Source organism: Hemitrygon akajei, chromosome 31 (assembly GCF_048418815.1).
Source record: "Hemitrygon akajei chromosome 31, sHemAka1.3, whole genome shotgun sequence".
Classification (NCBI taxonomy): domain Eukaryota; kingdom Metazoa; phylum Chordata; class Chondrichthyes; order Myliobatiformes; family Dasyatidae; genus Hemitrygon; species Hemitrygon akajei.
In genome coordinates, this window is record NC_133154.1 from 7,737,821 (window position 1) to 7,759,566 (window position 21,746).

General features: G+C 47.0%; 1 protein-coding gene across 1 annotated transcript in view; it reads right to left on the reverse strand.

Moving 5' to 3' along the window:
- Positions 1–21,746, reverse strand: part of LOC140719464 (SH3 domain-binding protein 1-like) — an 83,804-nt gene that overhangs the window by 9,963 nt on the left and 52,095 nt on the right. Inside the window, exons 12-17 of the mRNA XM_073034162.1 lie at positions 18,746–18,827; positions 14,913–14,993; positions 11,444–11,557; positions 9,569–9,666; positions 4,333–4,474; positions 259–413 (exon numbers count right to left, since the gene is read on the reverse strand). Coding sequence (XP_072890263.1) covers positions 259–413; positions 4,333–4,474; positions 9,569–9,666; positions 11,444–11,557; positions 14,913–14,993; positions 18,746–18,827 — 672 coding nt within the window. The remainder of the gene's footprint in view (positions 1–258; positions 414–4,332; positions 4,475–9,568; positions 9,667–11,443; positions 11,558–14,912; positions 14,994–18,745; positions 18,828–21,746) is intronic.

Here is a 21,746-nt window from a genome sequence, read left to right on the forward strand (position 1 = left end):
CAGCTGTAGAAGCAGTATCAATAGTTTTCCATTCTTTCATTAATCAATAGCACCTCATTTTCATGTTCAGTTCCCTACCCCTCCCTCCCGCAACTCAAAGTGATGCAACAAAAAAACTCTCTCCAAAGTGGACCACAGCCTCTTCAACAAAAAGGAGACATGACCTCTCCCTCCAACCCGAACTGGAATCCTCAGCCTGACCCAAGCATCGTCCAATCTTAAAGTGACCAAACTAAGGTACGCTTCTTCACCGCTAACCTTTCTTCGCCGAGTTGTTAGGATTCTGGCTGGCGGTAACCTCGGCCTGGACGGATGGGGTCTGGTTCGGTCGGGCTTCCACTTTGCTGGGCCCCTCGGCCACGTGCGAGGGCGGCGATGGTGGAGGAACCAAGGGTTGTTCCTCGCTCGAGCACCTGTCCAGAGAAGCAGATGTACATTGACCCAGATCAATCTCAGCACGGTAGCGCAGAGGTTAGCACAACACTTTACAGTACAGACAACCCAGGTTCAATTCCTGCCGCTTGTCTGTAAGAGTCTGTACGTTCTCTGCGTAACCACGTGTGTTTCCTCTGGGTGCTCTGGTTTCCTCCAGCAGTCCAAAGATATACTGGCTGGTAGTTTAATTGGTCATTATAAATCACCCTGTGATTAGGTCAGGGTTAAATCGGGGCATTGCTGGGTGACATGGCTCAAAGGGCCAGAAGAGACTATTCTGCACTGTATCTCAATAAATAAGTAATTTATTCCTTAAAATAGGGATCATTGAGTAGACTTGAATTTAGTTTCCAGATAGTATTCTTTGGTTGTAGGTCAAAATCAACAGATAAGTATATAGGTGCATGGTCACTTACATCTATTGTCCCAATTCCACAGGTGTTTATTTTGTCTTTATCTTTTCTAAATGTTATGAATAGTCTGTTCTTGTATACACAGAATGGGGGGGCAGAATAATGAGTGTAATCCCTTCTGTCGGGGAAAAGGTCCCTCCATATATCAATTAGACCAACATCCTCAAAAAGTGTACTAACTTTCTTATGTAAGGATTTTGTTTCATAGGTTTTTCTATCGGAAGAGTCTAACTTTGGTTGTAATTGTAAATTTAAGTCTCCCCCACAGAATATACAATTCATAGAATTAGGGATCCAAGAACAAAAGTGATAAAAAATAAGTAATTTAAAATATTTAATCCAATCACAAACAAGAGAAAATCTGCAGATGCTGGACATCCAAGTGACACACACACACACACAAAATGCTGGAGGAACTCAGCAGGCCAGGCAGCTTCTATGGGAAAGAGCACAGCTGACGTTTTGGGTCAAGACCTTTTATCGGGACGAGGAGTCAGAATATGAGGGTGGGCAAAGGGGAGGGAGAAACACGAGGTGATGGGTGAAACCAGAGGGAGGGGGAAGGGGAAGGGGTGAAGTAAAGAGCTGGGAAGTTGATTGGAGGAAGAGGTGTAGTGCTGGAGAAGAGGGAACCTGATAGGAGAGGACAGGAGGCCATAGGAGAAAGCAAAAAAGGGGAGGAGAACCGGACGGAGGTGATGGGCAGGCAAGGAGATAAGGTGAGCGAGGGAAATGGGAATGGGGCGTAGAGAAGCCGGTGGGGGGAGGATTACCGGAAGTTTGAGAAACCGATGTTCAAACCATCAGGTTGGAGGCTACCCAGACGGAATACAAGGTGTTGTTCTTCCACCCTGAGTGTGGCCTCATTGAAACAACAGAGGAGGCTATGGACTGACATGTTGGAATGGGAATGGGAAGTTGAATTAAAATGTGAGGCCACTGGGAGATCCCGCATTTTCCGGCAGACGGAGCGCAAGGTGCTTGGTGAAGCCGTCAGCCAATCATCATCGGGTCTGACCGATATACAAGAGGCCACACTGGGAGCACCGGATACAACAGACTCTCAGAATCACAGGCAGTGTCACCTTGCCTGGAAGGACCGTCTGGGGCCCTGAATAGTAGGGAGGGGGGTGTAGGGGCAGGTGTGGCACCTGTTCCGCTTGCGAGGATAAATGTCAGGAGGGAGATCAGTGGGGAGGGATGAATTGTCAAGGGAGTCATGTAGGGAGCGATCCCTGGGGAAAGCGGGGTGGGGGGGGGTAAAGATGTGCTTGGCGGTGGGATCCCGTTGGAGATGGCGGAAGTTATAGAGAATTATCTATTGGATGCAAAGGCTGGTGGGGTGGTAGGTGAGGACAAGAGGAACCCTATCCCTGGCAGGGTGGCGGTAGGTTGGGGTGAGGGCAGACATGCGCAAAGTGGAAGAGATGTGGTTGAGGGCAGCGTTGATGATGGAAAAATTTAATCGCTGTTTTGCTGGCCGCTTCAACTGTATCCCTGAACACGTACATGTACGGTTCCTTAAAACGAATAATCCAGGAACATTATCAGGGAGAATTTGACACCAAAGAGCATGCACTGAATACAGACAGCCAACAGAGGTTTGAAGGAGATGGTTCAAGATTTTTTAGGAGCTGTTTAAGAGGCAGTTGGACAGTCATGGGGATAGTCAGGGAATAGAGGGATATGGATCGTGTGCGAGCAGAAGATAAAGTTTAATTTGGCTTCACGTTCAGCACAGAGGGCCAAAGGGCTTGTTCCGATGTTCTACAGTTCGATAGTGGCCACTTTATCAGGTACACCTGCTCGTTAATGCAAATATCTAACCAGCCAATCGCGTGGCAGCTGCACAATGCATAAAAGCATGCAGACATGGTCAAGTGGTTCAGTTGTTGTTCAGACCAAACATCAAAATGGGGAAGAAATGTGATCTAAGTGATTTTGACCCTGGAAGGATTGCTGGTGCCAGATGGGGTGGTTTGAGTATCTCAGAAACTGATCTCCTGGGATTTTCGCACACAACATTCTCTAGACTTTCCAGGGAATGGTGAGAGAAACAAAAAATATATATAGTGAGTGGCAGTTCTGTGGAGTAGAGACATTAGAGGAGAATGGCCAGACTGGCTCAAGCTGACAGGAAGGTGACAGTAACTCAAATAACCACATGTTACAACAATGGTGTGCAGAACAACATCTCTGAATGCTCAACATGTTGAACCGTTAAGTGGAGGGGCTATAGCAGCAGTTAAGACCATGAATGTATTGCTGTAGCTCTGGGTTTTGAATGGGATGGAGTTGCTAGCGGTAATGCCCAACCATCCTCCTTTCACAGCTGGCCTTGGGACAGTCCATGGTGGAGTTCCAAAGATAAATGTTTAGGGTCAGTGAGCTGTGGGCATGCTCTGCTAACCCTGGAAGAGTGGCCACTCTTCCCAGAACAATCCTCGCTGATTTGATTTGATACAAATGATGCATTTCACTGCAAGTCTCGACGTACTGTAAATGTGATTGGCAAAGCCAATCTTTAAATAAATAAGGCAAAGAGAGAGCAAATTAATGAGGTATATCATGGGTTCAAGGTCTGCTCAGAAATCTGATCATGGAGGGGAAGAAGCTGTTCCTTAAACATTGAGTGTGGATCTTCAGGCTCCTGTACCTCCTCCTTGACGGTAGTAATGAGAAGAGGGTGTGCCCCAGATGGTGAGGGCCCTTCGTAATTGCTGCAGCCTTCTTGATGTATCGTCTTTTGAAGAAGTGGACTGGTTTGATTCATTGAATTTGCAAGTTTGGGACCCAGGCCACTGAAGAAAGGGAAACAATTAATACTCCAGGCGGCCACTTTATTAGGTACCTCCCATAATTAATAAAGTGGCCACTGAGTGTATGTTTGTAGTTTTCTGCTGCTGTAACCCATTCACTTTAAGGTCCAACATGTTGTTATTTCAGAGATGACCTTCTGCACATCACTGTTGTAATGTGTGGTTATTTGAGTTCCTGTCACCTCCCTGTCGGCTTGAACCAGTCTGGCCACTCCCCTCTGACCTCCCTCATTAACAAGGTGTTTTCGAGCACTGGATCTTTTTTTGTTTCTTGCACCATTCTCTGTAAACTCTAGAGATTTGTGTGTGAAAATCCCAGAAGATCAGCAGTTTCTGAGATACTCAATCCACCCCATCTGGCACCAACTATCATTCCATGATCAGAGTCACCTTAGATCACATTTCTTCCCCATTCTGATGTTTGGCCTGAACAACAACTGAACCTCTTGACCATGTCTGCATGCTTTTATGCATTGAGTTGCTGCCACACGATTGGTTAATTAGATATTTGCATTAACGAACAGGTGTACTTAATAAAGTGGCCACTGAGCGTATAGGAACACACAACATCATTTTGTGTGTGTTGCTCTGGATTTCCAGCATCTGCAGAATCTCCTGTGTTTAGGAACACACGAGTTAAATTGATTGATAAACACTGAACCTACTCTTCCTTCTGCACCGCGAACTCCTTGACCGATGGGGCTGCAGTCTGTGTCGGCTCCATCGGGACAGTCTCTTTCTTTGGAGCTGTGTAACTCGAGTACAGGGAACTTGGGCCGAACATTCCCGACACACTGAAATCCAAATCTGCCAAAACAAAAGCACTCTGTGAACACCGATTGATCAGTAGGTTAAATGGTCACATGGGTATAGCTGGATAGCGCGGGCTCGTTGGCATGGAAGGGACTTTTACCGGGAAAGGGAAGGAGAAGGAGGAGGAAAGGTTGGGAGGGAGGGGGCAAGAGGGGAAGGATGGGGGGGGGGGGGAGTTCTTCATAGTTCCTAACTTGTTGAAGTGATGAAATCATTCCTTTTTCACTTCCGGCCGTTCTCTGAATGCTCGAAACCGCAGTGAGCAAAACAGTTCTGAATTGCCTTACTGCTTATTTCCCACCAACTATCAGTGACAAAAATCACTGCTTTTTGAACACAAGCACACACAACTGGTGCTATTTAAAAACTGTTCAGTCTGAGCACAGTGCAGGGTCCGACGGCCACACACGTGCACGTGACTGATGCTGGTTAGAAACTGTTTGGCAGCAGTCTCCTGCCCCAGTTAAGTGGAATATTGTCTAAATAAACAACGTTTAGAGGAAATCACTATTTTCTTGATTAGTTTTTCTCCTTTAAGGCGTGTCCCGAATAAACGGCTGCTCTGATTAACTGGTGGCCTAATTACCTGGATCAAACGTTCCTCATATGATAACCCTTTCATTCACTACTTTCATTGATTCTATTGTGTTTACTGTGAATGCCTGCAAGAAAATTAATCTGAGGGCTGTATATAGCGACATACATTTACTTTTATAATAAATTTACTTGAACTTTGAGACTGAGAATCTCCTATTAACACTGCTGTTGTGGTGAGCTGACAGATGATGGCGCTGTGGGACAGAATTGCCTCTCAATCCACTCTGACTGGTCAGAACAAAGTTTGAGTGTAGACTACTAGCCAAGATTCTCAGGATCTCTCACCTTTCCACTGTGCTGTCTGTGCAAAGGGTCGTTCGTGCCTTTTAAAGTCACAGCATGGGTTAGATACAGAGTAGAGCTTTCTCTAACCTGTCCTGTCCTGTCAAACATACCCGAAACTGGGGCATGCTGGTTACCGATACCAAAGCAGGGACCTTGCAGATTTTATACAGAGTAAATCTGCCTCTACTCTATCCCATAAACACAGCCAGGGATCGGACAACCTGGGTTAGGCACAGAGTAAAGCTCCCTCAAAGTTCACAAGGTTCGAAGTACAAAGTATGTATACCATAAGACAGAATCAGAGTTAGGCTATTCAGCTTATTGAGTTGGCACTGGCATTCAGTCATGGCTGATTTACCATCTCTCTCAACCCCATTCTCCTGCCTTCTCCCTGTAACCTCTGACACCCTTACTAAAGGCCAATTTATACTTCTGTGTCGAATCTACGCCGTAGGTACAGTGCAGGCGCGTACCCTACGCCGTAGCCTGACGCGCACCTCCTCAAAAATGTAACTACGCGGCGCGGCGACGCAGACAGCAACAACTGTGATTGGTCCGTTTGGTGGCATCGCATTTCCTCCTACGCATTTCCGGTTGCTTCTGAACGATGAACCAAATTGTCAAATCTACCTGCCACCATCCAAAAATATTTGACATGCATTTCCTCGTCCATGTCAGTGGCCAGACAAGCACAGAAAATTCACCCTCCTTCTGCCTCAATCCGTTCAATGGTTGTACACACCATCTCCTCCGACGGCTTCTCACTTTTCTGCGTTGCAGTAATTTCAATAAGTGTAACCCTTGTTCAACATTTATTAGCTCCAACTCCGACATGATGCGCTCAGTTTCAGTCGCCATTGTTTGAAATACACGAAGAAACTCAACACAGTGGCACAGAAACCCCGCCGCCAACCAGCGTTTTGGCGGCGAATTGCAGAGTGACGCAGACACACCAACGCACAAGTACAAATGCTCACAATGGTGTAGGCTATGGCGTAGAGCCTACACAGAAGTATAAATCAACCTTAAACAAGAACCTATCATCCTCTGCTCTAAATACACCCAATGACGTGGCCTCCACAGCCGGCTGTGGCAACGAATTCCTCAGATTCACCAGCCTCTGGCTCAAGAAATTCCTCAGGGACGTCCTTCTATTCTTCATAGAACCGTGAGATTCATCTCCTTGCAGGCATTCACAAAAGGAGGCAACACAACAGAACCCACTAAACCCCCCCCACTACAAACTCCATCAAACACCCGATGTGCAAAGAAAAAAAAAGAACAAATTGTGTGAGCAATAAAAAAAGAGTAAACAAGCTACACAGCACATGAACTGTAGAGTCCCCGAAAGCGAGTCCCCAGCCGTAGAGACAGAGTGGTGTTGTAGCGACTGCAGGCCACAGGTACACAACCGATCAGCACTGCAGACAGCTGCATTATTCTATTAAATATCACCAGGCAAGGACAACACAGTTTAGATACAGAGAAGATCTCACTCTAGACTAGACTGTCCCAATATACTCTCCCAGGACAGGGACAGCACAGGCCAGTGTCACGTTAGGTGACAGGACTGTGTATGGATGGACTATACCGATCCTCGCTGACAGCAGGGGCCAGTGTCTACCCACCGTCCCGTGCCCTAATTGTAGACATTTCTCCAACTGGTCCCTGGGTGAACCTGAGGAAGAGGATGATACCAAGCTCTGATTGGGTTAGTTGATGTCTTTAACTTGCCTTTCCTCAGATTACAAGAGCAACATGAAATTCCACTTGTCCCTCCCAAAATGATATTCGAAGAGCCTGTCGGTGGAGTGACGGCCTCCTCTCCACGGGCTCTCTCTTCACCTCCTGCTACCTCAGTGAGGCAGCCAGCAGAATCAAAAACTCCACCCTCCCCAGATATTCTCTCATCTCCCATCGGGCAGAGGGTACAAACGTCTGAAAGCATGTACCACCAGGCTCCAGGACAGCTCCTACCCCACTGTTATCAGACTATTAAATGGTTCCCTTGTACAGTAAAATGGTCGCTTGACTACCTTGCTATGACTTTGCACTTTGTTTCCCTGTTCTGCACTTTCTGTGTAGCTGTTACACTTTATTCTGCATTGTTATTGTTTCACCTCGTTCTACCCCACTGTACTGTGTAATGATCTGATCTGTATGAACTTTTCACTGTAGCTAAGCACACGTGAGAATAATAAACCAAATCCAATGATGGCATGGGCCAATCAATTGCCAGCTCTGAAGGGTGGGACGCTGAACATTTCCTCCCTAAATCTCCCACTGCCCCATCGACAACCCAACACCTTCCCACCTCAACGTTTTCCCCCATTCAAAAATCACTCCCTTTTCCACCAAAATTGATTAATTTTGAACGTCAGTCAAATATCAACCTACCCACCGCTTTCAATTTTCATACCACACTTGAATTTGTTTTAAACCTCCCCCCCCCCCCATGGTTTCTCTGCTAGTGCCCAAGACAATAATTCTATACGGTACAGTGCAAAAGTCTTAGACACATATGTATAGCTGGGGTGCCTTGTTGAAGAAAGGGAAGGGGGAGGAGCACCAGAGGGAGGTGATGGGCAGGTACGGAGATGAGGTGAGAGAGGGAAACGGGGATGGGAATGGTGGGGGGAGCGGGGCATTTACCAAATGTCTGAGAAACCGATGCTCATGCCGTTGGGTTGGAGGCTACCCAGACGGAACACAAGGCGTTGCTCCTCATTGCCACAGTAGAGGAGGCCAAAGGCTGTCTATTAAAATTATATTATTGGGGGGGGGGGGGGCAGCGTAGTGGTTTGCCTAACACTTTACAGTACCAGTGACCTCGGTTCAATTCCTGCTGCTGCCTGTTGCACGTGGGTTTCCTCCGGGTGCTCTGGTTTCCTCCCTTAGTCCAAAGGTGTACTGGTTAGTAGGTTAATTGGTCATTGTAAATTGTCCCGTGATTAGGCTGGGATTAATTGTGAGTGTAGGGTTCTCAGATTGTTAACTGTAATGTTAACCATATAACCATATAATAATTACAGCACGGAAACAGACCATCTCGGCCCTTCTAGTCCATGCCGAACGCTTACTCTCACCTAATCCCACTGACCTGCACTCAGCCCATAACCCTCCATTCTTTTCCTGTCCATATACCCATCCAATTTTAAATGACAATACCGAACCTGCCTCTACCACTTCTACTGGAAGCTCGTTCCACACAGCTACCACTCTCTGAGTAAAGAAATTCCCCGTCATGTTACCCTTAAACTTTTGCCCCCAACTCTCAAATCATGTCCTCTTGTTTGAATCTCCCCTACTCTCAATGGAAAAAGCCTATCCACGTCAACCCAATCTATCCCCCTCATAATTTTAAATACCTCTATCAAGTCCCCCCTCAACCTTCTACACTCCAAAGAATAAAGACCTAAATTGTTGAACCTTTCTCTGTAACTTAGGTGCTGAAATCCAGGTAACATTCTAGTAAAATCTTCTCTGTACTCGCTCTATTTTGTTGCTACCTTTCCTATAATTCGGTGACCAGAACTGTACACAATTGTACAATTGTACACAAACTGTACACAACTGTTAACTGCTTATACAAAATGGCTTCTCTGTAGCGTTATAATGAAGTGGCTTCTTTGTGGGTAACTGATGAGGTAATGCTCTGTTTAGTTGGAATGTTTGGGTTATAATTATTGATAACAAACCCGTGGAAGTGAAGTTGTTCTATCTGTATGTGTGGGAACCTGGAGTGAGTGCGCGGGATTTTCAGGATGTGCTGGACGCGCTCTGGTCGACCACGAAGGTTGTTCCCAGGCAGCGGGTCGAGGAGCTCGGAGATGGTGAACCGACGGCTTCGCTAATTGAGCTCCAACGGTTGTGCATGGATTGATTGAACTCTGATAAGTTCTGGCTCCTTTTTTCCCCTTTTCTTTTTATATTGTGTCGCTATTAATTACCTAGTTCCAGTAAGATTTATAAAGCGTACTCTGTAAACGTACATGGTGTGCGGTCTGATATTGTGTGTGCGAGTTTGCACAGCGTCCGTGCAAACGGGAGACACGGTTTGGCGGGTGGACGGATTCTCCCCTGGACACACACACAAGCCGATAGCCCTGGGCGTAACGTGAGGTTTACTGGATGGTGTGGCCTGAAGGGCTGGAATGGCCTATTCTGCGCTGTACCTCAAACAAATAAATGGAAACAGGACTGTACCTTCAGGGAAGATGCTGTCTGCGTTCTGTATGATGGGCTCGATGACAGACACTACCTGGACTGAAGATGCTGATGCCATGTCCATCATTGACACCTTCCTGGGAAATGAGAAAACACAAGCGTCAGGTCCTCAGTACTAATCGACCAACTTCGAAACTCCGGCCTCTGTACCTCCCCCTGCAACCGGATCCTCTACAGAGGGGCTGTGGAGAGCATCCGGTTGGTAGGTTAATTGGTCATTGTTATGGTTAGGCTAGGGTTAAGTTAGGGGATTGCTGTGTGGCGTGGCTCGAAGGACCACGCTGTATCTTAAAAAGCAAAATAATTTTTAAAAAATAATGAAGTGCTACACAATACAGTAGTATAGTGAACATAAAGGGAGCAGGAAAGACACAAGCTATCTGGAAAATTGACCCAGGTACCTGAGCCTTGGTATCTGGACCCCAACCCACAATCTGTACCCTGGCTGCAGCTATTCCGCCCCCAGGGTCATTCTGGACCAATGAATGAGTCAGATACTGGACTGTCAGGATTTCTGATCAACCAGATGCCATATTATTGTGTTACATCAGTTGCCATGGGATCTTTCTACTCTCAGGACAAAGTGATACAGAACAACTTACTGATCTAAGGAAACAGGAGACAACAGGCACCTCTCTGTCATAGAGAGCTTGCTGTGACTGAAGTCAAAGTGGAGTTTATTGTCATATATGTGTGTGCACAGACATAATGAGAAACTTACTTATAGAAGTATCACAGGCAAATAGCGTCAGATATGCAACATTTACAAGAAAAATATAAATTAAAGATAAACTGTACAAAATGTTTAACTCTTCCATGGACAGTCCCAAGCCCGGCTGTGAAAGGAGGAGGGTTGGGCATGGGGCTAGCAACCCCATCATGCAAAAACCCAGAGCTACAGAAACACCAAGCAACACAGACAAAATGCCGGAGGAACTCGGCAGGCCAGGGAGCATCTATGGAAAAAAGTACAGTTGATATTTCTGGCTGAAAAACCCTTCAGCAGGACTGGTTGTAGTTGTTTCCATAGATGCTGCCTGCCGAGTTCCTCCAGCACTCTGCGTGTGTTGCTCAGATTTCTAGCACCTGCAGATCTTGTGTTTGTGCTACAGAAACACCAACAGGAGCTCCAAAGACCTCATTCCTGGAAGAGGAAGGAACTTCACCTAAAAGACGTAGGAGGTTGTGCGGTGAAAGAAGCCACAGGGCTGATCAACCTTTGGCCTAGGACAGAGGATTCTCGGCGGCCTATACCACCAGAGGTGTGGTGGGCTTAAGGAAGAAGCAGATACGAAATTTTGATGAGAAGCAACCCATTTCCCTCAAAAAAGAAGCCAAGTGCATGGTAGTGCAAAGTGATCATAGTTTTGCTATGCTGAAGTACTGATCAGGGTTGCGCAGGTAGGTTCAAGAACAGAACAGATGAAGGCCGATAGCTGTTCTTGAACCTGGTGGTGTGTGGGACTTTGTGCCTCTGTACCTCCTGCCCAGTGTTAGCTGTGAGAAGATGGAGCAGCTTAGGTGATGGGTATCTCTGATGATAGACGTTGCCTTCTTGAGGCAGTACCTGACAGTAGGGAACGATGTGTCTGTGATGTATTATAATAGATGCAAGCTACACTTTGCAGTAAGTTCAAAGTATATGCATATATTACCATATATTACCTCATAAAATATTCCTTTTCCTTGCAGGCATTTAGAGGAAAAAAGAAATACAATAGAATTTTACAAAAAAGATTCAGATACCGACAGACAACCAATGAGGAAGAAGATGAATAGTGCAAAACCACAATACTGAGAACACAAGTTGTAAAGAGTCCTTGAAAGTGACCTCTTACCTGACCTTTAACCTACCCTTCATTCCTGGGCCAGAGAAGATTTGGCCCTAGCACAATGGCGATGTTGCTGGGCGTCATTTTGTTCACTTCCCGGTATTCCGCTAACTTCGCCAAAAATTTAATGAGATACCTGGTTTTCAAAACAAAATAAAGATCTATTTTCTCTTGAGGTAGATAGTCAGCCAACTGGGATCACCTTTGGCGGTGAGCTATTTAACTGTGTGAGGCATCGCAATACAATTAAGGCGACTTTGTACAAAAGTGGGTGTGGTATTGTGGGTGAGTTTGGTTAGTGGGTGGATTACAGAATTGGGACCTTCTCCTTGTGTCCCATTTGTAGCGGATTCTGTTAGTGGGGGTAAGAGCGATTCCCAAACCATACCCTCACAGAGATGGCAAACCTATGGCACACTTGCCCAAAATGGCACATGCAAACTTTTTGTTAGCATGTGGCACAATGAGAATAAAGGTCTACTGCCACAGTGATGCTAAACTCACAATGAAGCAACACCTCATATTCTGTTTGAGTAGCCTCCAACCTGATGGCATGAACATTGATTTCTCTAACTTCCGGTAACCTCTGCTAACTTCCCTTTCTCTCTTTTCCCATTCTCATTCTGGCTCCCCTCTTACCTTTCTTTTCTCCTCACCTCCCTCTGGTGTCCCTCCTCCTCCCCTTTCTCCCATGGTCCACTCTCCTCTCCTAGCAGATTCCTTCCCTTCAGCCCTTTACCTCTTCTACCTATCACACCCCACCCAGTTCCTACTTCATCCACCTTCCCCCTCACCTGGCCTCACCTATCACCTGCCAGCTTGTACTCTTCCCCCCCCCCCCCCCCCCCTCTGCCTTCTTATTCTGGCTTCTCCCTTCCTTCCTTTCCAGTCTTGATTATTTATTGAGATCCAGTGCCTTTCCTGCCCTTCGAGCAATGCCACCCAGCAATCTCCCAATTTAATCCTAGCCTAACCACAGGACAACGACCAATTAACCTATCAACTGGGAGGTCTTTGAACTGTGGGAGCAAAACCAGAGCACCCGGAGGAAACCCACGTGGTCGTGGGGAGAACATACAAACTCCTTACAGGCAGTGGCGGGAATTGAACCTGGGTCACCTGTACTGTAAAGCATTGTGCTAGCTGCCCTGATGAAGGGTCTCAGCCTGAAACGTTGACTCTTTATTCCCCACCATGGATGCTACCCGACCAGCTGAATCTCTCCAACATTTTGTGTGTGTTCCTCAAGATTTCCAGCACCTTGTGTTGACGAGAGTAAAGTGTGTTTATCTTCCTTCTCGTGATCTTTTATGAATTTGCACTAATGCTTACAATTCCAAGTTCATATTTCTTATGGTATATTTGAGGTACAACAGCAATTTTACATGTAAACTGGGCCGCAGGGTGGAGATACGTCCCTACCAAAGGAGGTGTAAGGCACTCCTTCCCTCCACTCGCCTGCAGGTCACCCTTGGGCAAGGTGTAGCACCTGCTTAGCGCCCTCAATCAGGGTCATGTGAAGCCATGGGAGCAGGTGGTGGACAGTCACGTGAGCAGCCGGTGCACATCACAAGTCCTGGTTATGTGACCACTGACACCAGGCAGACAATCTCTGAAGAGTATTGATAATGGCCAGGGTCACCCGTCTCGTGAAGACACTGCCCAGAAGGTGGCAATGGCAAACCACTTCTTTAGAAAAACTTGCCCAGAACGATCCTGGTCACATAGACCATGATCGCCCACATGATGACTAAAACAATACAGACACAGACTCATGGAATACTACAAGCACAAAAACAGGCCCTTCAGCCCATCTAGTCAATGCTGAACTATTATTCTGCCTAGTATCATCGAACTGCACCCGGATTGCTATTTAAAAATTATACACACAAAATGCTGGAGGAACTCAGGAAGCCAGGCAGCCGATCTGTAAAAGAGTAAATATTTCTGGGTGAGACCCTTTCTCAGTCCTGAACAAGGCTCTTGGCCAGAAACATCGACTGTTTGCTCTTTTCCACAGATGTTGCCAGGCCTGCTTCGTGTGTTGCTTTGGATTTCCAGCATCTGCAGATCTCGTGTTTGTGATTTAAAAATTATGGAATTTTTCCATTGTCCTTTTACAAGATTAATATTAATAACCTTAAACACGCTTGATTTTATTTTAATCGGTCTCTGTTATAGTTTTATTCATATTAAACAATGAATATATGTAAATAAGACCCAGGATTCATTATTTTTCCTTAAAAGGTTCATGATTAAAATTACTTATTCACTAATCAATGATAATCTCTTTGGAAAACCACCATGACATACAAGAGAATCTGTTGATCATCGCCAATATGGGCACATGATCTCACCAAGGTTTGTCACCCCTGCTCTGTCTTCCCCATTATGGGGGGCTCTGTCTAACAGAAGGGCGGAGGCACGGAGCCACAGCTGGTAGAGCCTGCCTCAGTGCACCTGAGAACAGAGTTCAATCCTGACCTTTGGCACTGTCTGTGCGGAGTTTGCACACTCTCTCTGTGATAACACAGGTTGGCCTCCTCTCCAGGTGCCTTGATCCGCTCCTGTAAGGCGTGCAGGACGGTCGAAGGTTCCAGTTCAAGGTTCATTTATTGTCAAAGTATGCATGCAGTATACAACTCTGAGATTCACCTTCTCCAGGGAGCCACGAAACAAAGACAGCCACAGAAGCCATACAAAGAAAAACATAACCCCCCCGCCCACGAAAAACAAATCGTGCAGACAACAAGAACTCTAACCCCTACCTGCGCAAACACAAATCGTGCAGGCAGCAACAAAAACATCACACCCCCAAGTCCCGTTGGCCGCTGTAAAGCACCCTGAACGTAGGTGAGTGGTGGGATCCAGTGGGTGGTGATGAGAACGTGGGGAGAACTTAAAAGATAAATACAAAAGAGATTCTGCAGATGCTGGAAGCCCAGATGAACACACGTAAAATCCTGGAGGAACTCAGCAGGTCAGGCAGCATCTATGGAGAGGGATCAAGATTTGATGTTTTGGGCAGAGACCCTTCATCAGGACATGAAAGGAAAGGGGAAGACAGCAGAATAAGAATGTGGAGAGGGTGGAGAAGTACGAACTAGAAGGTGATAGGTGAAGCCAGGTGGAAGGGGGAGAGATGATGAAGGAAGATTTGAAAGAGGACAGGATAATGTAGGCTAAGTATAAATAAGTCAGAATGGACATTGGGCCGAAGGACCTTTTTCTGCTCCTGGTCTACATCAGGAATTTCTGCCTATCCAGCACATGTACATCGCCCTCTCTGTCTCACCACGTTAAGACTATCCATTAAACCCACTGAGCCTCTGCTCATTTGCCCAGTATTGAGCTTGATATCTGCTCATTATTTACGCTTTATAAATGCAAGCGACCACTGCACCCTAGCTCAGTTCTTGGCCAGGGGCGGGGTGGGATGGGGTGGGGCATCATCGTACAGCAGCAAGCACCATTCTCCCGGGTGGCCTTACCGCAAGTTCTTGTAGAATTCTTCAGGCATCTTGGCGCACACGTCTTTCAGCCGTTCTATCTGCTTAGGAAGATCTTTCTCACTGCGCAGGGTAAAGTAGACAACATGAGTTTTGAAAGCAGTCTCTCCCGGCATTCGCTATTTTATGCCCATGCCTTTGAATCCACTCTGTCTGATCTTTGATCCGGCCACTAATTGGACCATTTCCCCTAATGCCCACTTTATAAGGTACCTCCTTTTCCAATCAAGCGGCCACTGAGTGTATATTTGTGGTTTTCTGCCACTGTAGCCCATCCACTTCAAGGTTCCATGTGTTGAGCATTCAGAGATTGTAACATGTGGTTATTTGAGTTGCTGTCACCTTCCTGTCAGCTTGAACCAGTCTGGCCATTCTCCTCTGACCTCTCTCATTAACGAGGTGTTTCAGCCACAGAACTGCAGCTCACTGGATGTTTTTTGTTTCTCACACCACTGTCTGTAAACTCTCGAGACGGAGAGACGGTTAGGCGAGAAACTCCCAGGAGATCAGCAGTTTCTGAGATACTCAAACCACCCCATCAGACACCAACAATCACTCCACGGTCAGAGCCACTTAGATCACATCTCTTCCCCACTCTGGTGTTCGGTCTGAACAACAACTGAACCTCTTGACCATGTCTGCATGCTTCTATGCATTGAGTTGCTGCCACGTGATTGGCTGATTAGATATTTGTATAACCTTATATAATCCAGTCAAATCTCCTTGCAATCATTGTGCTTCAGTGAATCAGCCCAGCCTCTTCACTCTAAATCTGATTGAAAGCTCTCACTGTATCATTAGGGTTTACTTACTATGTTGCCAGAGGCTATTCAGCCCATCAAGTCTACACTCCCAGGCCTACTTCCATCTTCCAGCACTGGGTCTGTAACCCTGTAGGAGGCAACTCTTGTAGATAATAGAGAGTCATTGTGCACTGTAGCACAGAAACAGGCCCTTCAGCCCATCTAGTCTGCGCCACCCTGCTTTGCCCTGAACCATCTTCCTGCACCCAGATAACAGTCCTCCGTGCCCTTCTCAACCATTGAAACATCTCCCAGACGCTGCAATTGAACCTGCGTCCAACGCCTCCGCTGGCAACTTTTACCACATTCACACCACCTTCTGAGAGGCAAAGCTCCCCCCCCTCAGGTTCCCCTTAAATGTGTCACCTTTCACGCTAACCCTGTGACCTCCAGTTCTAGTCTCACCCAATGTGAGGGGGAAAAGCCTGCAAACATTCACCCTATCAATATACCCATCATAATTTTGTATATTCCCGACCTGGGGCCCATGGAGCGTTTGGTTAAGGGCAGGGGTCCAAGACATAAGAAAGTTTGGGCACCCCTGGTCTCTAAGACCTCCTCCTGTATTGCAATGTATAAAGTCCTAACTTATTCAACTTTTTTCTATAACTCAGGTCCTCAAGTTGCAGTGACTTCCTTTTAGTTTTCCCTGCACTCTTTCACACCTTATCATTTTATTTGTAGTTAGGTGAGCAGGTACTCCAAATTCAGCCATACAATGTCATGTACAACTTCAAAATAGCATCCCAGCTCCCGTGTGCAATGCAATGTGCCCAGACCGCGCTCTACGCCGTTTGAATTGAAGCTGTACCTTATCGAAGCACTGCTCCAACGTGATGAGGGGTCTCTGCCTTCACCACCCTTTCAGACACTGAGTTTCAGACCCACCACATTCTGGGTGAAATATTTCCCCTCACCTCCCCCCATAATCCTCCTGCCTGTCACTCCGGTTCCATGCATCTGCTTTTCAAACCCTTCTACAGAAAATGGGTTCTTCTCGTTTGCACTGAGCCCCTTGTTATTTTACATGCTTAAGTCTCCACTCGGCCTCCTCAGCCGCAAAGTAAACAATGTTTAGAAACAATGTTCTAATGCACAGTATCTCCAGAACCTTCCCAGCAATCTTCTTGGCCCTTTGCATTTTCCCAAAGTCCAGCAACTAGAGATGAATACAGTATAAAGAATACTGTATACTGTATACAGATGAATACAGTATTCTAAATGTGGCAGACTGCGTGATATTCCTGCCTCATAGGTGGAGTCAATGTGGGTTAGGTGGGCAGACTTATCTACCAATGTGATTCATCTACACAGAACAGTTTACTCCTTAGACAACCAATCAGAGATCAGAATATAAGCCCAGATATCACCCAGTGGCTGTCTTTGGTTGCAGGCCACTGCATTACTCAGAAATAATTCAGAAAATGTGTAGCTCCGGCTGGGTTGAGTTGCTCTCCAATCTTGGCAATTTACTTGTAAATGTTTCATCACCATACGAGGAAGTATTGTCAGTGCGCTGTTATTTGTGGTGCATCCATAAGATATAGGAGCAGAAGTAGGCCATTTGGCCCGTCAAGTCTGCTCCGCCATTCCATCATGGCTGATCCAGTTCTTCCAGTCATCCCCGCTCCCCTGCCTTCTCCCCATACCCTTTGATGCCTGGGCTAATCAAGAGCCTATCTATCTCTGCCTTAAATGTACCCAATGACTTGGCTGCTTGTGGCAACAGATTCCACAGATGTGGGCAATGTGTCCTCCGAATGCTTGGCCTTTATATACTTTCCAACCAGCTGACTGGCTGTCATTTTGGAGACTCAGTTGTCACGCGAGGAGGAATTCTCATCGCTGATTGGTTGTGTGGTGAACTTCGTACGTTGTGGGTGCATTGTGCAAAATGACAGCCCGACTGCTCCAAGAACATAGAATTTCAGTTGTGCATAAGCTAACAGCAATGTTGAGGAGAGTACTTCGCAGACTGGAAGAATGAAACAGGCTACTGGATGAGACCAATGCAGCAAATATTACGTCGGCCAAACTGGGAGCAAACTATCCACAGGGATCCATTGACATCAACTGGCCGTAAAGCGGCATGGCCAACTCTCCCTCGTCTCTACCCATGGAGATCAAGAGGGACACAAGTTCGACTGAGCGTCGGTGGAAGTTTTGGCGCAAGCAAGCATGGCACGCAAGAGAATTCCTGGAAGCGTGGCTTTCTGCGAACAATTCTGTAAACAGACATGTAGACCTTGATCCTATTTATGAGCCAATGTGGGCAGAATTCCAGACCACAGTGCACGAAGTTTGCCACGCAGCCAATCAGCGAGATTTCCTCCCCAAGTCACAACTGAGTTTCCGAAATGACAACCAAACAGCTGATTGAAAATTATATAAAGGCCAAGCATTCGGAGGACACACCACAACCAACAGCACGCTGACCATGTCTCCTCGCACGGTGATGAAACGCTTGCAAGCAAATCGCCAAGGTCGGAGAACAGCTCCATTACCTTCGAAGAGGTTCCAGCTGTGGCACTGGAGGAAAAGGGATTGAAAGTAGCTTTAAAAGGTACACACGCTGCGCAGAACCACAAAATTCTCGCTGGTTTCATCACCATTTCAGGAGACACCAATTCACAGAATCTTTATAGGTTTCAGGTGGTTATTATGCAGCCACCTCCATCATCAGCAAAAGCCTACACACCATCGAGGACATCCTCAAGAAGGCTGCGTCCATCATTAAGGACCCTCAACATCCAGGACATGCCCCCTTAGCGTTACTACCATCAGGGAGGAGGTACAGGAACCTGAAGGCGCACACTCAATGATTCAGGAACAGTTCCTTTTCCTCTGCCATCAGATTTCTGAGTGGACATTGAACCCGTGAGCACCACCTCACTGTTCCTCTTCCGCATTATGCATTGTAACTCACAGCAACTCGTCCTGCCCGCACCGTACCGCTGCCCCAAAGCAACACACCCCGCGGCTGATTGCAGTGACGAGCGTGCCATCACATACCTGGCAGCTTGAAACCATTCATCGTACAGGTCAAATGTCATGAGCGGCTGAGGTAATTCACGCAGGTAGGACTTCAGTGCACCTGTCCCAGAGAGGAAGATTCATAGAGACACGACAATTGAATTCACCTGCATTCCACCCTTCCTAATTTTAAATCACCAGAATCCTCTTCTTTGACAAATACAAATATCTTAACATCCAATTTTCTCATTATTGATTATTTATTTAGTGACCTTAGGGTCAAAGTTTACATCTCAGCCTGTTGTATGTGACACACCAAGACATATCCTGCCATCAGATACCTCCAGGGCACTCCCGAGTGGGACAGGTTAGATGTGGAGGTAACGCGCCTCCCTCCACTGAACCATCAAACATCCCCAAGTCAGAAACAGCACAGAATAAAAGACAGAAAATGAAAATAATTTCAAAAAGCTGCAGGTGGAGGAAATCTGAAAAATGCTGGACACACTCAGCGGGTCAGGCAGCGTCTGTGGTGAGGAAAAACAAGCAGGGGAAGTATAGTGCAAATTAAACAGAGAGGGTCAGCACAGGTTAGATACAGAGTGAACCTACTTCAATACTGTCCCATCACAGACTCCCAGGACAGGGACAGCACAGGTTAGATACAGAGTGAAGCTCCCTCTACACTGTCCCATCACACACTCCCAGGACAGGGACAGCACGGGTTAGATACAGAGTGAATCTCACTCTACACTGCCCCATCACACACTCCCAGGACAGGGACAGTATGGGTTAGATACAGAGTGAAGCTCCCTCTACACTGTCCCATCACACACTCCCAGGACAGGGACAGTATGGGTTAGATACAGAGTGAAGCTCCCTCTACACTGTCCCATCACACACTCCCAGGACAGGGTCAGCACAGGTTAGATACAGAGTGAACCTCCTTCAATACTGTCCCATCACACACTCCCAGGACAGGGACAGCACGGGTTAGATACAGAGTGAAGCTCCCTCTACACTGTCCCATCACACACTCCCAGGACAGGGACAGCACGGGTTAGATACAGAGTGAAGCTCCCTCTACACTGTCCCATCACACACTCCCAGGGCAGGAACAGCACGGGTTAGATACAGAGTGAAGCTCCCTCTACACTGTCCCATCACACACTCCCAGGACAGGGACAGCACGGGTTAGATACAGAGTGAAGCTCCCTCTACACTGTCCCATCACACACTCCCAGGACAGGGACAGCACGGGTTAGATACAGAGTGAAGCTCCCTCTACACTGTCCCATCACACACTCCCAGGACAGGGACAGTATGGGTTAGATACAGTGTGAAGCTCTCTCTACACTGTCCCATCACACACTCCCAGGACAGGGACAGCATGGGTTAGATACAGAGTGAATCTCACTCTACATTGTCCCATCACACACTCCCAGGGCAGGGGCAGCATGGATTAGATACAGAGTGAATCTCACTCTACACTGTCCCATCACACACTCCCAGGGCAGGGACAGCATGGGTTAGATACAGAGTGAATCTCACTCTACACTGTCCCATCACACACTCCCAGGGCAGGGGCAGCATGGGTTAGAATCAGAGTGAAGCTCCCTCTACACTGTCCCATCACACACTCCCAGGACAGGGACAGCACGGGTTAGATACAGAGTGAAGCTCCCTCTACACTGTCCCATCACACACTCCCAGGACAGGGACAGCACGGGTTAGATACAGAGTGAAGCTCCCTCTACACTGTCCCATCACAGACTCCCCGGACAGGGACAGCACAGGTTAGATACAGAGTGAAGCTCCCTCTACACTGTCCCATCACACACTCCCAGGACAGGGACAGCACGGGTTAGATACAGTGTGAAGCTCTACTACGCTGTCCCATCACACACTCCCAGGACAGGGACAGCACAGGTTAGATACAGTGTGATGCTCTACTACGCTGTCCCATCACACACTCCCAGGACAGGGACAGCACGGGTTAGATACAGTGTGAATCTCCCTCTACACTGTCCCATCACACACTCCCAGGACAGGGACAGCACGGGTTAGATACAGAGTGAATCTCACTCTACACTGTCCCATCACACACTCCCAGGACAGGGACAGCATGGGTTAGATACAGTGTGATGCTCTACTACGCTGTCCCATCACACACTCCCAGGACAGGGACAGCACGGGTTAGATACAGAGTGAAGCTCCCTCTACACTGTCTCATCACACACTCCCAGGGCAGGGACAGCACGGGTTAGATACAGAGTGAAGCTCCCTCTACACTGTCCCATCACACACTCCCAGGACAGGGACAGCATGGGTTAGATACAGAGTGAAGCTCTACTACGCTGTCCCATGATTGGAAAATTGCAAATGTCACTCCATTTTTCAAGAGAGGAGAGGCAGGAGAAAGGAAACTATTGGCCAGTTAGTCTGACCTCAGTGGTAGGGAGATGTTGGAATTGATAATTAAGGATGAGGTTTCAGGGTACTTGGAGGTACATGATAAAATAGGCCATAGACAGCATGGTTTCCTTAAGGGTAAATCTTCTCTGATAAATCTATTGTAATTCTTTAAAGAAATAACATACATGATAGACAAAGAAGAATCGGTAGACCTTGTGAACTTGGATTTTCAATTGGCCTTTGACAAGATGCCACACACGAGGCGGCTTAACAATGCATGAGCCTATGGTATTACAGGGAAGTTTCTAGTATGGGTAAAGCAGAGACTGATTGGCTGGAGGCAAAGAGTGGGACTGAAGGGAGCCTTGGCTGCCGGAGAATAGTGGTGTCCCACGGGGACCAATTCTTTTTACGTTCTATGTCAATGATTTGGGTGATGGAATTGGTGGCTATTTTGCCAAGTTTGCAGACAATATGAAGATAGGTAGAGGGGCAGGTAGTTTTGAGAAAGTAGAGAGGCTACAGAAAGACTTAAACAGATTAGGAGAATGGGCAAAGGAATGACAAATGGAATACAATATTGGGGAGTGTATGGTCATGCACTTTCGTAGAAGTGACAGGGCTG